The sequence below is a fragment of the Littorina saxatilis genome, linkage group LG14, assembly GCF_037325665.1.
Source record: "Littorina saxatilis isolate snail1 linkage group LG14, US_GU_Lsax_2.0, whole genome shotgun sequence".
Taxonomy (NCBI): Eukaryota; Metazoa; Mollusca; class Gastropoda; order Littorinimorpha; family Littorinidae; genus Littorina; species Littorina saxatilis.
In genome coordinates, this window is record NC_090258.1 from 31200452 (window position 1) to 31219076 (window position 18625).

Below are 18625 nucleotides of genomic sequence, written 5' to 3' on the forward strand. Positions count from 1 at the left end.
GAACTCAGTATTGGCGTTAACCGGTAATTACCGGTATTTTACCGGTTGAAACGAGAAAATACCGGAGCAAAATTGGCTGCCAGTATGACCGACGAGGTTGAATTTTAGAACTACCGGGTTTTTTTTCGCTGGTTAAAAAATTAAATCAGTACTCTGAATTGGACTCTTACTGGTTCCAACGACCTGCCTACCGTTTTTTTCTGGACTGTTTGCATCATTAAAGTTTGCGTACCGGTTTGAAAAAATACTAGCGCCATCACTGGGACTACTGGTCACGGTCTTGAATCAAGGCCGGGACGGACACGGGTCAACTTTATTTTCAGACTCAGAAACGACAGCCATGCCCCAACCCTATCCTTGGCGGATGATGACATTATTCAGTTTTACTGCAGTAAAACTGAATAATGTCATCATCCGCCCCAGCAGGCATTTTACTGCAGTAAAACTTAAATGAAGATTACTGCAGTAAAACACGAACCGAGTTTTACTGCAGTAAAACTGAAATGAGTTTTACTGCAGTAAACACGTCTGCTTGGGCGAACGATGACATTATTCTGCAGTAAAACTGAATATTGTCATCATCCACCCCAACAGTCGGTTTTGAAAGTTTTACTGCAGTAAAATTGAATATTGTCATCATCCGCCCGGGCAGCTTATTTTACTGCAGTAAAACTTTAGTAAGTAATGCTCTTAGAATACAAAAAAATATACCTAGAGTACATTTACAGAGACAAAGAAGGGAGGTCATGGGATATATGTTTTTTAATACGTATCAATTAATAGATTGTAAACATGTGTATGTGGGGGAAAAACCCATGTCGAAATAAAATCGTGTTTTTTCATGTACGGACTGTTAGCAAATAATAACCGACATTTCTCGTTTCTTTATTGTTGTCGCTTTTTTGACTGATTTAGTCAGGGAGTCTTAGTGAACAAATAATTCAACGTTAAAGCTAGACATTTTTCTCCGGACATGCCCGAAGTCGAATGTTAGGGTCACGGTGGGGTCGTGTTCGGGTCATAACATGAAAAATTATCAATTTCTTGAATATGTTTGAAACTAGAGCTTTGAAACTTAACACTATTCTTGTGTTGGATAGCCTCCCGACGAGACCAAAGTCTGGCTGAACATAGTCAAATATAAGGGGTCACAGTGGGGTCAAAATCGGGTCAAAAACTGAGTTTTTCCCCGTTGTTTTTGAAGATAGAACTTTGAAACGTTGCACATTTCTTGAGTTGGATGACTTTCCAACATGACCCAAGTCAATTTCAAGGTCACATCAGGGTCGTGTTAAAACAAATGGAAAAGATTGGATAACGTCTCTACGTGGCCAAAGTCTGGTCGACTCATGTAAAATGTCAAGGTCAAAACGGATTCTTTTTTCAAATTATCATTTTATTCAACTTTTGAGTAACAAATACCAAGTTGAGGTTGTCTCGGATTTGTTTTTCTTCAAGCCAGAGCCTCAAAACTTCACACACTGGCAGGTTTTGATGATCTTCAGACAAAACCAAAGTGTGCTTTTGAGTGCCAATGTCAATTGCTAGGATTGGACAACTAAATGGATTGATGCAGATCACAATTTAGATCATGCAACTTTGGACGATATGAAGAAAATAATAGTTTTCTTGAACATTATTTCATGAAGCTAGAGCAGCAAGCATCTGGCGTTGATTCATATTACGTATGACTAAAGGAGAGTCGTATGAGCATTTGTATTGTTTTTCTCCAGTCTTCACCAGGCGAGTCCTCCTTCCAGACGGCGATTGTGTCGGATGGAGATGTGACCTACTGCGTGTTCGTATACTTGGAAGGCCGCATGAATTGGGAAGAATCCTCTTCGCCGATAGAACTGGGAATAGCAGACGGTTCAGGCAAACTAATAAATGAGGGTATAAAGATATACTCCGGCAAGCGATCGGCTTACCGTATGGACCAAGTCATCGGGAACACAGGTATGGATGGCTTAGTTGGATTGACAATTCTGAAATCATCCCTTTCTTTAATTTAAAGGAAAAGTCCTTTCCTTGAAAATAGTTCGGCCCAGCCCACCGTCTTAGATGTGACAATGCCTTTAAGAGGAGAAGAACATGCTTCCACTTGGACAAGTATCTTAAATCAACAGTCCGAATACTTCCTGTGCAGAGTGAGAAGTTGTTGATAAATACATTTGTGACCCTCCACCACGAAATGAGTCGCATGTCACCTCGCGCGGTTCTGCGCTAGGCTTGATATAAGTCCGGAGAGTGTCTGGTAACAGTGTGAGGGTCACCTTAGTCACAGGCTTATAACTCAAACAGTTTTCGCTCTTTTCTAAAACGGGTTTCACCTCTGGATAGAGCATAAAAAACTCTTTAGAAAAATGTAAAAATATGAAAATCATGCAAAGGTGACATGCGATTCATTCCGTTGTGGAGGGCCACATTTGTCAGATTTCCACAAGTGACGATGAAAAAATTAATTCATACACAAAAATCCAACTTTGCAACAAAGAGCATACTTGATTCTTTTCTTCTTTTTTTTATTTTTTTTTTTTTTTTTGGGGGGGGGGGATATTTTATCACGGAAAAGGCTTTGCTTATTTGAAAAACAAAGCAATTGCTTTCATCATTACCATTTTTATTTATTTTTTAAATCTGATCTGATCTAAACTGATCTGACCTTACCTTACCTTACCTTACCTCACCTTACCTTACCTCACCTTACCTTACCTCACCTTACCTTACCTTACTTCACCTTACCTCACCTTACCTTACCATACTTTACCTCACATTACATCACCTTACCTTACCTTATCTTACTTTACCATACCTTACCTCACCTCACCTTACAATACATTACCTTACCTCGCCTCGCCTCACATCACCTTACCTCACCTTACCTTACCATACTTTACGTCACATCACATCACCTCACCTTACCTTATCTTACCTTACCATACCATACCATATCATATCTCACCTTACCATACATTAACTTAACAATCCTTACCTCACCTCGCCTCACGCACCTTACCTTATCTTACCTTACCTTACCGTACCTTACCTTACCTTACCTTTCCTCACTTCACCTCACCTTATCTTACCTTATCTTATCCTATCTATGATATTCCCAGGACGAAAAGGGATATGGGTCTTCGAGATTGGCCGCAGGCCACCAAGTCCGGAGCAGCAATGCGTCAAATGGTTCTTCTGGAACTATTACACCTATGCTTGGGGTCTGGCGCGCTTTCGATTCTCTCTGCCTACTTGTCCCTGCACCCTCAGAGGGGCCTGGCGAAGCTCCCTCACCAGGTTGACATTCAACAGGTAGGCTGACCTTCATGATGAAAGCGTTAACGGTCACACAAAATAAATGAGAGAGAGAGAGAGAGAGAGAGAGAGAGAGAGAGAGAGAGAGAGAGAGACAGACATACAGAGAGACAGAGAGAGAGAGGGAGAGAGAGAGACAGAGAACTCAGAACTCAGAAATTTTATTGTAAACCACACTGTTGTTTGTACAAGGGGGGAGTGGAGTTTCCATTCAATGTATACTCTCTCACAAACAAGTAAGAACAAGTGCAGAGAGAGAGAGAGAGAGAGAGAGAGAGAGAGAGAGAGAGAGAGAGAGAGAGAGAGAGAGAGATTTTTTTAGATTTCTGATGGAAGTGCAATGCATTGGTTAAATCTCTTACCAGCAACTCATGTGCGTGAGAGTGTGCGTGCAAGGGTGTGTGTGTGTGTCTGTGTGTGTAGTATTGTAGTATGGATGTGGGCGGACGTGCTTGTCTGGAAAACTTTGGGTGTTCTTACTTCGTATGTTTTTTTGTAATTTTTAGAGTTGTTGTCAATGTTGTTTGATTGTTTTAAGAGCAGATGAACCACATTTTTCCATTGTTTAATTTATTGACGATAAATTGTCTTATGTCTTATGTCTTTTAATTGTTTGACAATAAAATGTCTTATGTCTCATTCGTAGGATTCCATTTTAAAACTTGGTGGTCTTAATTAATGTATAGTTTCCGTTGAGAATTCAAAGAATTTGGGCAGTCTGAACAATCGCAAAATCTGTTTCATTATAAACTTCAATTTGATAGAATTACAGTATTACATTTTAATCAATGCAGAGGACTTCTCGCGTGATATTGACTGTTTGAATGACTCAAGTGTACATTATCTCGTCATTTTTGTTGTTGGTCGTAGAAAAGAGCATCCTTCCGGCCATCACTTTGGACTAGCATTACCTGTCATTTTCGCTTTTAAAATGGCTGCACCGATATTTTCCTTCAAAACTATTTATAAAATGCATAATTCAAATAGATTAGTATGCAAGACGAAAGCCTTAGATTGCACCAGAAGATATTCGATGAATTTACGTCGCTAGAGGTAAAGATTACCTTCACTTGTTACCGACAGTGACTTTTACACGCGGTGATAGGTAGGTCGTCAGCCCGCCTTGTTTATTTCACAAACACTCCATACTGACGACTCCCCTCCCCTTTCAGGTACTGCTAATCGAACTTTGGACCACGTATTTCTCACATGGAGTCTAACCTGTACTGAAAAACGGCATTTCAACTAAGTAATTTTCTCCTTTGCAAAATGTGCATTTGTGACCCTCCACCACGGGATGAGTCGCATGTCACCTTTGCATGATTTTCATATTTGTACATTTTCCTAAAGAGATTTTTATGCTCTATCCAGTGGTGAAAACCGTTTTAAAAAAGAGCAAAAACTGTTTGAGTTATAAGCCTGTGACTAAGGTGACCCTCACACTGTTTACCAGACACTCCCCGGACTTATATTCAGCCTAGCGCAGAACCGCGCGAGGTGACATGCGACTCATTTCGTGGTGGAGGGTCACATTTTATTGTCCGATCGATTTTGAGGGTACCCTTACTTGACCGGCGGTCACGTGATGCCTGTAAAAGAAATCTTGAATCCGAAAGTTGATCCAGATAGTCACGTGAACGGCCTTAACTGGCATAGAAAGTTTGAATAAAAGGACATGGGAATTATTCGTGCAACATTTGTCACGATAACAATGTGGCTAAGTTAACACTCAAAGTCTTCCCTTAGACAATGACTAGCGCTATGAGGTGATTTGATTACAGACGAGAAAAGAGAGATAGAAGACAATACAGCTTCGTCAATCCCCGCGGCAAGGAAATCGGTGAAACTTTTCACGTGCAAAATGAAGTAAAGTTGACAAGCCAGTATAGCGCAATAGCGTACACACACACACACACACACACACACACACACACACACACACACACACACACACACACACACACACACACACATACATACATGTAGGCTATACATACATACAAACACCACGACCCTCATTTTGATTCCCCCTCTATGTTAAAACATTTAGTCAAAACTTGACTGAATGGAAAAAGAAGTAATAACGTCACAGGAGACGAAGACTGCGATGGTTGGGAAAAGAACACCTGAATTTGACTATCAAGCAATTAATATATGTAGACATAACCAAGCTAAGGAAAAGTCACTCTCGCGGAAAATCTGAAGTTCCCAAAACAGGGAGACAAAACAACACGCTTTCACCATGTGCAGTTCAGCAGTTCGATCGTGTCTTTTGCGTTGCTTTTGGTGTTAAAAACTGACCTACGTTTAAAGAGCAGACAACGGCCTCGAGGATCACCGCAATTGTGAAGAATTCGTAGCCTTTTCTTATTGAGTATTGTTTCTGCAACAAATATACAGGATCATCAAGACTTGAAAAATAGAGTGCGCCCTGCCTAAAATACGATTTTTTGGTGGTTCGTTCGTTACTCAGTGTGTTTTGCCAATGCTAGTGTAAGCGTGTGCACTCAAATCTTATGTTTGTCTAAAAAATTGTACAAGAAATACCGTCTCTGCCTGTTTTTCTAGGTATCTCCGGTCTAGAACTGTCGTCTGCTATGTCGCATCTCGAGCCAACAGCTGGTATATCTACCCCTATAACCAGGTAAGATGGCATTTTGCGTTACAAGTGTATGGACTTTTCTGGGGAAAGAAATTTAGAATATAATGTGAAATTATTCTAAACACGCAAGACTTCTTGTAAAAACAGTACTGCTCATTATCTCGATCAGCTCTCTCAAAGGCTTTTACAGAGGAACAGAACATCCTTCTAGTTAGACACATACACAAAATCAGCATCCTTACTGCTGGGAGGAGGGGGGGGGGGGGGGTTTGAGAGAAAGACTTAAAGACCGTCAGACCAATCGAGGGAGCGACAGGGTCAGAGAGGAAGGGACTGGGTGGCCGAGTGGTAACGCACTTGCGCTCGGAATCGAGAGGTTGCGTGTTCGACCCTGGGTCGGGCCGCTATTTTCTCCCCCCTTTCCTAACCTAGGTGGTGGGTTCAAGTGCTAGTCTTTTGGATGAGACGAAAAACCGAGGTCCCATGTACACTACATTGGGGTGTGCACGTTAAAGATCCCACGATTGACAAAAGGGTCTTTCCTGGCAAAATTGTATAGACATATATAAAAATGTCCACCAAATACCCGTGTGACTTGGAATAATAGGCCGTGAAAAGTATATACTCGCCTAACACGCTTGAGATTTACTGGCCGATGTGAATGCGTGATATAATTTGTAAAATATTCCATCTCACACGGCATATTGTAAACGCCATGAGCCTCCCCAAATAGGAGAGGGTATGTGCGTAGAAATACTCACTAATAAAAAAATAAAAAAAATAAACGAGAAAGAGAGACAGAAACGTAGACAGGAGCAGACTTTTATTATGAGTATTGTGTTTGGAACTGTGCCTTGATAATTTTCAAAAACTAATTACATGTATCCAAATATTATTGGCAACGCCCAAATGCCTTGAAAGGTCTCATCAACTACTTTTACCTTAGAGAAACAAAGTATTTTTGAAATTAGTTCGCTTTTATTCATTTTATTATTTTAAATGAGGAGCAGTGAAATATGCAGGGATAATCTTTTTTTTTATTTAGATTTGCTGTTGTTTGTTTAGAAGCTAGTTTCAGGTGTGGTCTTGATTGTTTCTGAAGATACTACGTGCATGCGTTGTAATCTGTAACAGTTTTTCTCCGGGCTCAAGATTGAAACCCGATATATATGGATTGGATATTGGACTTTCCCTTTTTGAACTCATAGTTAGGCGGCTAGCCGAGACTTTAAACGAGTGCATTCTTGTGTGCGTTCACACGTAAAAAATAAAAATAGCTTTGATTAAATAGACCTATGTATAAATGGACGACACATTTAATATTTCTCGAAAGTTATTTTTCCCCTCAAACGCGGTATCGGAGGAACACTCACTGTATCGATTTGTGCAAAATGTCAAATTGTGGTCAAAAATTCAAATAGCGTATGATATTGATGCTAACATTGAACACATTTTCTATTTCAAGGAGTGTTGCTACTACTTCGGCAGTTTGATCCGAACCCCGCCCTACGCTGGGTCAGCTCTTGCGTACAACCCTCTGTACAGAAATACGCGACCGTGGCACTTTATAGAGGACAGGAAAGCTCACTCCGATTGCTGCCTCAAATCATTTTCGAGCTACTACTGCTATCTCTACCACCTGCTTCGACCCATTTCCCAGAGATGCCAGAGAAGGTGGTCCTTCAGACGTGGTGAGTTTAAAGCCGAGCATCTGTTTGGCTGGTAGTATTAAAGGTATGTGTTGTCATCTTGTAGGATAGTTGTGTAAATGTATGTATCGGCTGTTTTTATCCTTATCTGCGACAAAAAGACAAATCGTTGACTACAACAGTGCTCTTAGTGGAGCAGCATCTTTAAGTCGACTTAAGTACAGCATGGAAACTAAACTTTATGTACGGTTTTTCAAGAAACTACCATGAAATGCCCCTCAGGCAGGTTTTTAGAAACTTAACACACGTAAACATTCCGCTACTGCATTCGGTTTCTCCTACACGGTCTCCCAGACCCCGACACAGAATTTGTGAACACAGATTTTTCTGGTGTCAGCAGGAAAAATAATAATTGCAAGTTCACCGCTGGGTTTTTCACGTATTGGTATCGTATATCATTCAATACATAGAAAATACTACATGGCGTGCTGCGTAGTACCAATTTTACACGAGTTGCTTTTTTAAATATTAAACAGCGAGCGAAAGCGAGCTTTTCAATATTAGAAAATGCAACGAGTGTTAATCTTGTATAACAAAGCAAGCCATGTAGTATTCTGTTTATTCTGTATACTGTACTTACCTGCCAACAGCTCCAAACATCCCAGAGTCGACGCGTCCAAATTGAGGACGCTTCACATAGAACCTCGATCTCTTCCAATGCCTCGAGCAATCTTTGACGTCAAAGCAAAGTAACGTCAGTCTGGAAAGTATTGCGTTGCGTGTTTGTTCTAAAATGTCTTCCAGAGGAAACATCTAGTTTCCATATTGACGTTTGTCTCGGTGACTTTGGCATTATTCGAAGTGGAAAAACAGGTCCCAGCCATACTGGTTTTACATGACCTCGAGCACAGAACTGTAGTGAACTGTGGTGAACGATATTGTTATGACATGAGTGGCATCTTAGACGTATGCAGGATATCGTGCACGACGTCATTTCTTTTCATTGAATATTTTCCCACAGCATGGTTTTGGGGTGACCCCCACATCACAACCCTGGATGAGCGACAATACACCTTCAACGGTTTGGGCGAATACACTCTCATTTCCATTGAGACCGTCAACGTGACCTTCACCTTTCAAGGTCGAACAGGACTGGCGGAAACGGAGAACGGAAGCTTGTCAAAAGCCACGGTGTTCACGGCTTTCGGACTGGAAGAAAATGGAACCAGAGTTTCTGTGGAGCTGGAGAGAACAGCAAAGACATGTAAGTGAACAATACTTATTCCCCGCTCTGCTTCTTTCTCTTTGTAAACGTGTAGGGCTGGTTATTTTTCGGTAACTTACCCAACAACCAAAATCACTTACCCAACAATGGGCCTGAATCCTCGATAGCTCACAGGTTGATGAGCTAGACTTTGAGGGAACTACTTTAGCGATTGAAAAGTACTCGTCTTCGACTCGTCGGCATTATACTTGTCTCGTCTAAATATCGGACCCTATTGCTACGCTGAAAACACATTAGCTGTTATTGTAATACGACGAATGACATAATATGTGACGTCATATGTCATAAGAGGAATACAAATAGATTGCATCTCAAAAATGTGCGTGCGCGCGCGTGTGTGTGTGTGTGTGTGTGTGTGTGTGTATATGTGTGTGTATGTGTGTGTGTTTGTGTGTCTGTGTACGTACGTGCGTGCGTGTGTGTGTGTGTGTGTGTGTGTGTGTGTGTGTGTGTGTTGCTTGAATTGACACTTGTACCAAAAGAGGCTTTTGTTTATTGCCTTGTCTTTGCTAATTTCTTGTTGTCGGAAATACCAGCGATGGTGATATACGGCGATGGACGAGACTTCACGAGCGAATTTAACGCTAAGATCGACTTCGCTGAGGAGACAACGACCTATACCCTTCGAAGGTCAAATGACAGCGTGGTTGTTGCGTTTCCCTCTGGTAAGATTGATTGATTGATTGATTGATTGATTGATTGATAGGTTGGTTGGTTCGCCGGTTGATTGATTTATTGATGTATTGATTGCTTTAATGATATATTGATTGATCGATTGATTGATTGGTTGGTTGGTTGGGTGGGTGGTTGATTGATTGGTTGGTTGGTTGGTTGGTTGGTTATTCGTTCATTGTTTGGCCGATTGCTTGATTAGATGGTTTGTTGATCCCTTGATCTAACTAATCATTTATCATCGTTTCTTTGGCTGGGTTTTTTTTTTCATTCTAGAACGTTGGCGTGTTTCTCTTTTTATACAAGGTAAATCAATTAGACCAAAACTGAGAAAAAATTTCTCTAGGGAAGGCAATCATCTTACTTAAATTAAAACAGCAATATGCAGCGGTTGTTTCACTTGTCAGAGTAATTTTTATTTTTTTATTGTGGCAGTCACAAAGTCAATATTTGTGTGATGCTGTTTTCAAACTTCATCCGGATTGCTACCATAAGCAGCTTGCGTTTCCCAATCTTTGTTTGGATCATGGAATGTTGTATTAATCAGCATAACCATCTCTATTGGAAACCGTTTGTTCTGCATTTTCCAGGGATCAGCATAACCATATCTAATGGAAACCGTTTGTTCTGAATGTTCCAGGAATCAGCATAACCATCTCTATTGGAAACCGTTTGTTCTGAATGTTCCAGGGATCAGCATAACCATCTATATTGGAAACCGTTTGTTCTGCATTTTCCAGGGATCAGCATAACCATATCTAATGGAAACCGTTTGTTCTGAATGTTCCAGGAATCAGCATAACCATCTCTATTGGAAACCGTTTGTTCTGAATTTTCCAGGAATCAGCATAACCATATCTAATGGAAACCGTTTGTTCTGAATGTTCCAGGAATCAGCATAACCATATCTAATGGAAACCGTTTGTTCTGAATTTTCCAGGAATCAGCATAACCATATCTAATGGAAACCGTTTGTTCTGAATGTTCCAGGAATCAGCATAACCATCTCTATTGGAATAAAGTCGCTGGACATGAGCCTGGGAATGCCGACGGAGTTTCGGGGGCAGACCAAGGGGCTCATGGGAAATTTCAACGGCAACAAAGATGACGAATTCATACTGCCCGACAGCACAGTGCTCGATAACGACCTTATGACCGAGAGGAAAATCTACGAAGATTTCGGCAAAAAATGTAAGTGTGTATAATTTGGCGACGAAGATTTCGGCAAAAAGTGTAAGTATATATAATTTGGCGACAAAGATTACTGCAAAAATTGTAAGTGTATATAATTTGGCGACGAAGATTTCGGCAAAAAGTGTAAGTGTGTATAACTTGGCGACACGTGCATGTAAAGTGTGCACACTATTGACGCACCTGAGTAATCATAATCATAGAAATCAGCAGTGTTTGTCTGTGTGGCAGAGCAGTGCTTGTTGTCCGTCCAGTGAACAAAATGTTTGTGTTGAGGTCTCCTGTGACACAGAAGCTTTCAAACTTCACACACGTGCAACGGTTTATGTCCTGCACACATGGTGCAAGTTGATTGACCTTGACAAATTCCAAGGTCACGACGAGTGAGGTCAAACGATTTGGGGGAGGGGGGGGGAGGAGCATTTAAAAAAGACATTGAAAATAACACTCATACCCAATAATGAGAAGAAAACAAAAACAAAACAAACAAAAAACATGGAAAATGGTAATTGTTTTCTGAATTGTCATCAAAGCTGGAATTTTACATCTTTGATACACTACTAGTGTTGTATGCTCTACGAGGAACAATCTTGTTTTCTTTCATTAAAGTAGTCGCTTAATTTCTTTCAGGAAATCATTGCGTTATTTTTGGGAAAACAATTGCTTTCTTTCTCTCCAACTATCCATCTTTCAACTTATTCGACCTTCTCCAATGCAGGGGCGATCACTGCTGACAACTCAATCATGCGATACGAAACAAGGGAAAGCACTGCGGACTTCGCGAACCCAGAGTTTGTTCCCATCTTCCTTGACGAGCAACCCGCTGACGTCAAACAAGAGGCGGAAACATTGTGCGGGGGAGCCGACAAGTTGGCCTGTATCTACGATTTCGTCGCCACGGGCAATAAAGCATTCGCCCTCAACACACAGCAGACTGACGTCAGCGCAGTGGCTGTAAGAGCAGAGCTAGGTAAGGCACACCAAATAAATAAATGAACAATTATGAAGGAAAAAAAGAGACGCCAACGCAGCTGCTGAAAGAGAAGAGCTAGACAAGAACAATAGGTCGCGTAAGGCGAAATTAATACATTTAGTCAAGCTGTCTAACTCACAGAATTAAACTGAACGCACTGCATTTTTTCACCAAGGCAAGCCAGGTTCGTCAATCCCTGCAAGAAGGAAATCGCTCACTTTCACGTGCAAAATTAACGAAGTGAAATTAACAAGCAAGAATAGCGCGGTAGCGTATTGCGCTAAGGAGGAAAACGCACTTGTTTTAAAGACAACATATCATATATATACAGTGCTTCATTTTGTTTTAGAGCATGAGGGGTCAAATGACCCCTGACCACTGAAAATGAGGGGTCAATAAAACTGAAAGCGCGCCATACGGGAGATAATCGAGCAGCAACCAACAACAACAACAAAAAATGTTATGGGGGGGGGGGGGTGTATAAGAGACTGAGAGAGTCGCTCCAAACAGCAGCAACAGTAAATTTGAGTAATCTCAGAAGTCGGAGAATTTGTCTCCAAAATCGGAAGACAAACAGAAAAGATGTGATGTCAAACCCATGTGCACTGCACACCCTCACCCATTTTCCCCTTCTCCCACGGGTTCAGTAAAAACAAAAAATATCTACCTTCGTCAGACTCACTGACAGCTACAGGAAGCTTGAAAGTGAGTTTGGTCTGTACAAGTCCACTGATTCCAGTTAGCTTTGCCTTCAGCTTCACAGGAGGAGGCGGCATAGCGAAATTGTTCGTTAGATCAACGTGACGTCATGCTCAGTTTTTGAAACACAAGCAGAAATGAAAGACGCTTTCTGATTGGTTCCTCTCTGCAAAGCCAATGAATCAAATTCACTGACACACTTGTGATTCAGTGACTCACTTGTTTAATCTCAAGTCGGCGACCCCCGATCGCTAGCGTGGAGAAATCGGCAACGTAAGTGGAAAAAAAAATGGAAAAAAAAATGTTTTTAAATGTGCGCCCGACGGGCGCATAGCACGGCATCGCCGTGCGTCATTTTGAAAAATGACGCGTGAATGGCGCGGGCGCCCCGGCAAAATGAAGCACATAATATATATGTTTTTAGAATCAGGAAATGATAAAGGATAAGATGAAATCAATTTCGGATCGATTTCTTAAATTCTAATCGTAGTACTAATTAACCTGTTTTCGTTAATTGTGATCACATCTTAAGAGTAAACATCAGCTATGTATATATTTTCTGATTATGAATTTGAGGAAGAATAAGATGCAATCAATTTTGAAACTCTTTGCGAAAATTTGATTTGAATAACAAACTCATTTATTAATTTCTGAGCCTCCAAGCTGAAATGCAATACCAAAGTCCGGGCGTCGTCGAAGATTACTTGACCAAAATTTCAACCGATTTGGTTGAAAAGTGAGGGCGTGACAGTGCCGCCTCAAGTTCCACTAAATGCTGGATATGACGTCACCGAAGACATTTGTCCTAGAAAAGAATAATCAGTCTGGGATATCATACCCAGGAGCTCTCATGTGAAATTGCATGACGATCTGTCCAGTAGTTTTCTCGGAACCGATCTATACACACACACACACATACACCACGACCCTCATCTCGACTCCCCGTCTCTATGTTAAAACATTTAGTCATAACTTGAATAATTGTAAAAATGAATAAATAAATACATTCAAAAACATACAACAGTGAAGGATTTAATAAAAGAACAAACGAATGAATAAATGAATTAATTAATTAATAAATAAATAAATGAATGAATAAAAAAATAAATGAATAAATAAATTAATAAAATGCTTTTTACATTTAGTCAAGTTTTGACTAAATGTTTTAACATAGAGGGGGAATCGAGACAAGGGTCGTGGTGTATGTGTGTGTGTGTGTGTGTGTGTGTGACTGTGTGTGTCTGTTTGTGCGTGTGTGTGTGTGTAGAGCGATTCAGACTACTTGACCGATCTTTATGAAATATATGAAATGATATCCCCGGACGTTTTTTTCATTTTTTCAATAAATACCTTAGATGACGTCATATCCGGCTTTTTGTAAAAGTTGAGGCGCACTGTCACACCCTCATTTTTCAATCAAATTGATTGAAATTTTGGCCAAGCAATCTTCGACGAAGGCCGGACTTTGGTATTGCATTTCAGCTTGGTGGCTTAAAAACTAATGAATGAGTTTGGTCATTAAAAATCGAAAACTTGTAATTAAAATTATATTTTTATTAATCGATCCAAAAACAATTTCATCTTATTCTTCGTCATTTTCTGATTCCAAAAACATATACATATGTTATATTTGGATTACAAACAAGCTCTGAAAATTAAAAATATGAAAATTATGATTAAAATTATTTTTTCGAAATCGATTTAAAAACAATTTCATCTTATTTCTTGTCGGTCCCTGATTCCAAAAACATATAGATATGATATGTTTGGATTAAAAACAAACTCAGTACGCTAAAAAGAATAGACATACAGAAAAGCGTGTTATCCTGCTCAGCGCGACCACTACCGCACTATTCTGCATGGCTTGTCGATTTCACTGCCTTTGCCACGAGCGGTGGACTGACGAAACTACGAGTATGTACGTTCAGTTTCATTCTGTGAGTTCGACAGCTTGACTAAATGTTATTATTTCGCCTTGCGCGACTTGTTTTCGTTGACAAGGACAAGAAAGGGTCCCGATAGGTTGGTTACTTCGAAACTGGGTGCAATCTAAATGGGTGGCACGCAGCCGCGGGGTCGGACTGGTTAAGACTGAGATTTGTTGTGATTCCAACCAATCAGACCCGGCCAGCAGCTTGTTTCCACCCAGTCGGGTGGCACCTAGCTTTGCTTCGTGCACCTTAGACCTGGGAAATATTTATAGTAGAAATGCAGCTACCCGTGGGTTGATTTTTTTTTAAAGTGTTTTGGTCTGTTGGTTCCATCAGGTCAAATTGAAGAACAGTTTCCCAAATTAAATCTCGGTCAACAGTCCTACATTAAGTCTGTTGAACATTAAAGTAACGCTTACCGAATGAATCGAATTTCAAGGTCAAAATGATCCCTTTTTACCACGATTTTGCCTCAAGTTTTCTCACATCACCACAGCTCTCTTTCTGTGTCCGCAAAGTTTGGTACATTGCAAAATCTTCCGTTCATTTGGGACACTGTTCTTGAACTTTTACCAAATGATGTTTTTCTTACGTCTAAGACAGGACAGATATCAAAACCGAATATGATTGTTTATCTTTTCGGCATCATTATTGTCAGCGGTGTATCTTTTAAGTTTAATGTAATGATCGCTGGAAGGCAAAGGCAGCAAGGTAGGGGAGACGGGCATCGCCCTCATAAAGCTGGCTCACACGATCAAATATTGTTATGGAAATATTTTTTTTCTTTTACAGCCAACAACCAACCTGGTTTGGACGCCCCTTCCATCATCAACGCAGAAGCGGGCAAATCGGTCACGATCTCAGTGATGGGGACAGACGACGAAGGTGATATCTTGACCTACAAGCTTTTCAACGCAAGTGATAACCAGTCCATCAACGAATCCAACGGGACCATCACGGCCACTTTTGATGCCAATGACCCCAGGCCTATCAAGTGAGTCATTAATTATGTCTTTCGAAACATTTACTCTTTGAATCTGTCTTTTTAGCATTTTCACTGCCTGTAGGTAACTTGCTTCAGGCAACAATATCAACAACAGAAGAAGAACAAAAACAAAATCGATATTTTCTCGAACATTTTCTCTCTGATTCTCTTTTTCAAACGTTGATGTCAAAATATTCCTTTTCAAAAAGTATCCTTCAGATTTTGTGTTTCAAAATTGTACCTTCAGATTTGTTCCGTACCAGACAGTTACCTTATGATTTTGTGGTATTCAAACGTTTACCTTCTAAAACTGTGTATTCAACCTTTAACCTTCTGATTCTTACCCCCCCAAAATGTCATTCTCATTCTCTTTCAAATTTGGGTTTCAAAATATTCCTTATGAAACAGTACTGTTACTGTCTTCTTTCCGTTCAATGTTTTATCTTCCGGTTTCAGACAATTGCCTTCTGATATTTGTTGTATTCAAAAATTTACATTCTGATTCTTTTTTTTATTTCAAACTATTCCCTTTCGAAGACTTTTACCCTCAGATTCTGTCTTTTTAAACTTTGACCCCCAGATTCCGCCTTTTAAAAAATTGAACTCTCAGATTTTCTCTTTTCAAATAGTTACCCTTTGATTCTGTCTTTTCTAACTTTTACCTTCAAATTATATCCCTCTCAATTTACCTTCCACATATTTTTGTTTCTTTCCAACAGTGTCTTCGTGACGGACTCGAAGGGGGCGCAATCCATACCCGTGACAATACCAGTCAAGCTGTGCACAGGCTGCAGCAATCACGGCACGTGCAACTACGAGCGCACCACACGGACGGGCGACAGTTTTGACTTTGCTATTGCGACGTGCGATTGTGCGCCGGCCTACACGGGCAGTAACTGTGAAACAGAGCTGGACGCTTGCCCTGCAGGGAACAATCCTTGCCCTGATGATCTTGATTGTGTAGATCTGACTGCCGATGAACAAGGTAAGGACAAACAAATGAATTTGCTTACTGTATCTAAACTTACTAACACACATTTTTGCGATTAAAAGGATGAATCGTCTTTCAAAGCATACTTTGCGGTTCTACAACATTTTAAAATAATACATGTTCCTTGAAACAAATTTGTTTTCCCGTATGAACAAATATGCAACTGCTGACATTATTCCAAACCTGTTTCAAATATTTACAACTCCAAAAAAACAATGTTCAATATATCTGTTTCTTTATATAGTCTTTCGGATGAGACGAAAAACCGAGGTCCCTTCGTGTACACTACATTGGGGTGTGCACGTTAAAGATCCCACGATTGACAAAAGGGTCTTTTCTGGCAAAATTGTATAGGCATAGATAAAAAAAATGTCCACCAAAATACCCGTGTGACTTGGAATAATAGGCCGTGAAAAGTAAGATATGCGCCGAAATGGCTGCGATCTGCTGGTCGATGTGAATGCGTGATGTATTGTGTAAAAAATTCCATCTCACACGGCATAAATAGATCCCTGCGCCTTAAGTCCGAGTCTGGAGATACGCGCGCGATATAATATTTCATATAACATAACATAAACTGAAAAACATCTGTGTTTTGATTTTATCTGAGTGTAGACATATCTCCGGGTGAGGAAGAGGAAATACAGACAGACAGACGGATAGACAGACGGATAGATAGACGGATAGATAGATAGATAAACAGATAACCTGGCCAGATCTGAAAGCCTGAGATTGTAAACCTAACCTCTAAGCGGGGAAGGACTGTGATTTTAAAACATTGGCCATCTCTGTTGCAGGCGACGCTTTGAAGGGCTACATATGTAATGGAACCTGTCCTACGGGTTTTATCTTCGACAATGACGCATGTCTCGACATCAACGAATGTGCCAACGCCAGCAAATGCACCAACGGAGCATGCGTCAACACCGCCGGAAGTTACGTATGTTCCTGCGACGCTGGATACCGATTGGGCTCCGACGGAATCACGTGTCGTGATGTCAATGAGTGCGCTGAGAAAAGCTCAGGCTGCGAACAGAAATGCGAGAATAAGGAAGGATCCTTTAACTGCTCGTGCGAACCCGGGAACATGCTGCAAGATGACGGAAAGTCGTGCACAGTCACAGAAGTTGCATGCGGGCAGAACTGTAGCGGTATCGGTAGGAGCTGCAAAGCAGCTGATACTCCACTTGGGTATGAGTGTTTCTGTAAACAGGGCTACGCGGGCGCGCCCCTTAAAAATTGCGGGAATATTGACGAATGCGAAGAGGGTGTGTGTGACCAAGACTGTGAGGACACGGAGGGCAGCTTCCAGTGCTCGTGCTACCCGGGATTTAAGCTGAATGCGGACAAGCGCACGTGCAGTCAATGTACAGGTATGTGTGTTGGGGGGATGGTGGGGGTGTAAGGATGGTGGGGGTGGGCGAGAGGTGTTGGTGTGTGTTTGAGGTATGTGATGGGTAGGGTAATGTGTGTGTGGGGTTGGGGGTGGGGCGATAACGTGAGATGTGTGGTGCGATGTGTGGTGCGATGTGTTCGTTTTTATATTTAGTCAAGTTTTGACTAAATATTTTAACATCGAGGGGGAATCGAAACGAGGGTCGTGGTGTATGTGCGTGTGTCTGTGTGTCTGTGTGTGTGTGTGTGTGTAGAGCGATTCAGACTAAACTACTGGACCGATCTTTATGAAATTTGACATGAGAGTTCCTGGGTATGAAATCCCCGAACGTTTTTTTCTTTTTTTTTGATAAATGTCTTTGATGACGTCATATCCGGCTTTTCGTGAAAGTTGAGGCGGCACTGTCACGCCCTCATTTTTCAACCAAATTGGTTGAAATTTTGGTCAAGTAATGTTCGACGAAGCCCGGACTTCGCTATTGCATTTCAGCTTGGTGGCTTAAAAATTAATTAATGACTTTGGTCATTAAAAATCTGAAAATTGTAAAAAAAAAATAAAAATTTATAAAACGATCCAAATTTACGTTTATCTTATTCTCCATCATTTGCTGATTCCAAAAACATAAATATGTTATATTCGGATTAAAAACAAGCTCTAAAAATTAAATATATAAAAATTATTATCAAAATTAAATTGTCCAAATCAATTTAAAAACACTTTCATCTTATTCCTTGTCGGTTCCTGATTCCAAAAACATATAGATACATGTATGATATGTTTGGATTAAAAACACGCTCAGAAAGTTAAAACAAAGAGAGGTACAGAAAAGCGTGCTATCCTTCTTAGCGCAACTACTACTCCGCTCTTCTTGTCAATTTCACTGCCTTTGCCATGAGCGGTGGACTGACGATGCTACGAGTATACGGTCTTGCTGAAAAA

At 40.7% G+C, this 18625-nt stretch overlaps 1 protein-coding gene across 2 annotated transcripts in view; it reads left to right on the forward strand.

Moving 5' to 3' along the window:
* LOC138947556 (uncharacterized) overlaps window positions 1–18625 on the forward strand; it is a 90580-nt gene that overhangs the window by 20468 nt on the left and 51487 nt on the right. For both annotated transcript variants that reach the window (XM_070319045.1, XM_070319046.1), the window contains 11 exons: window positions 1734–1956; window positions 3117–3309; window positions 5881–5956; window positions 7380–7605; window positions 8585–8827; window positions 9385–9513; window positions 10511–10711; window positions 11430–11681; window positions 15107–15308; window positions 16019–16284; window positions 17088–17663. In XM_070319045.1, coding sequence (XP_070175146.1) covers window positions 1734–1956; window positions 3117–3309; window positions 5881–5956; window positions 7380–7605; window positions 8585–8827; window positions 9385–9513; window positions 10511–10711; window positions 11430–11681; window positions 15107–15308; window positions 16019–16284; window positions 17088–17663 — 2587 coding nt within the window. The remainder of the gene's footprint in view (window positions 1–1733; window positions 1957–3116; window positions 3310–5880; window positions 5957–7379; window positions 7606–8584; window positions 8828–9384; window positions 9514–10510; window positions 10712–11429; window positions 11682–15106; window positions 15309–16018; window positions 16285–17087; window positions 17664–18625) is intronic.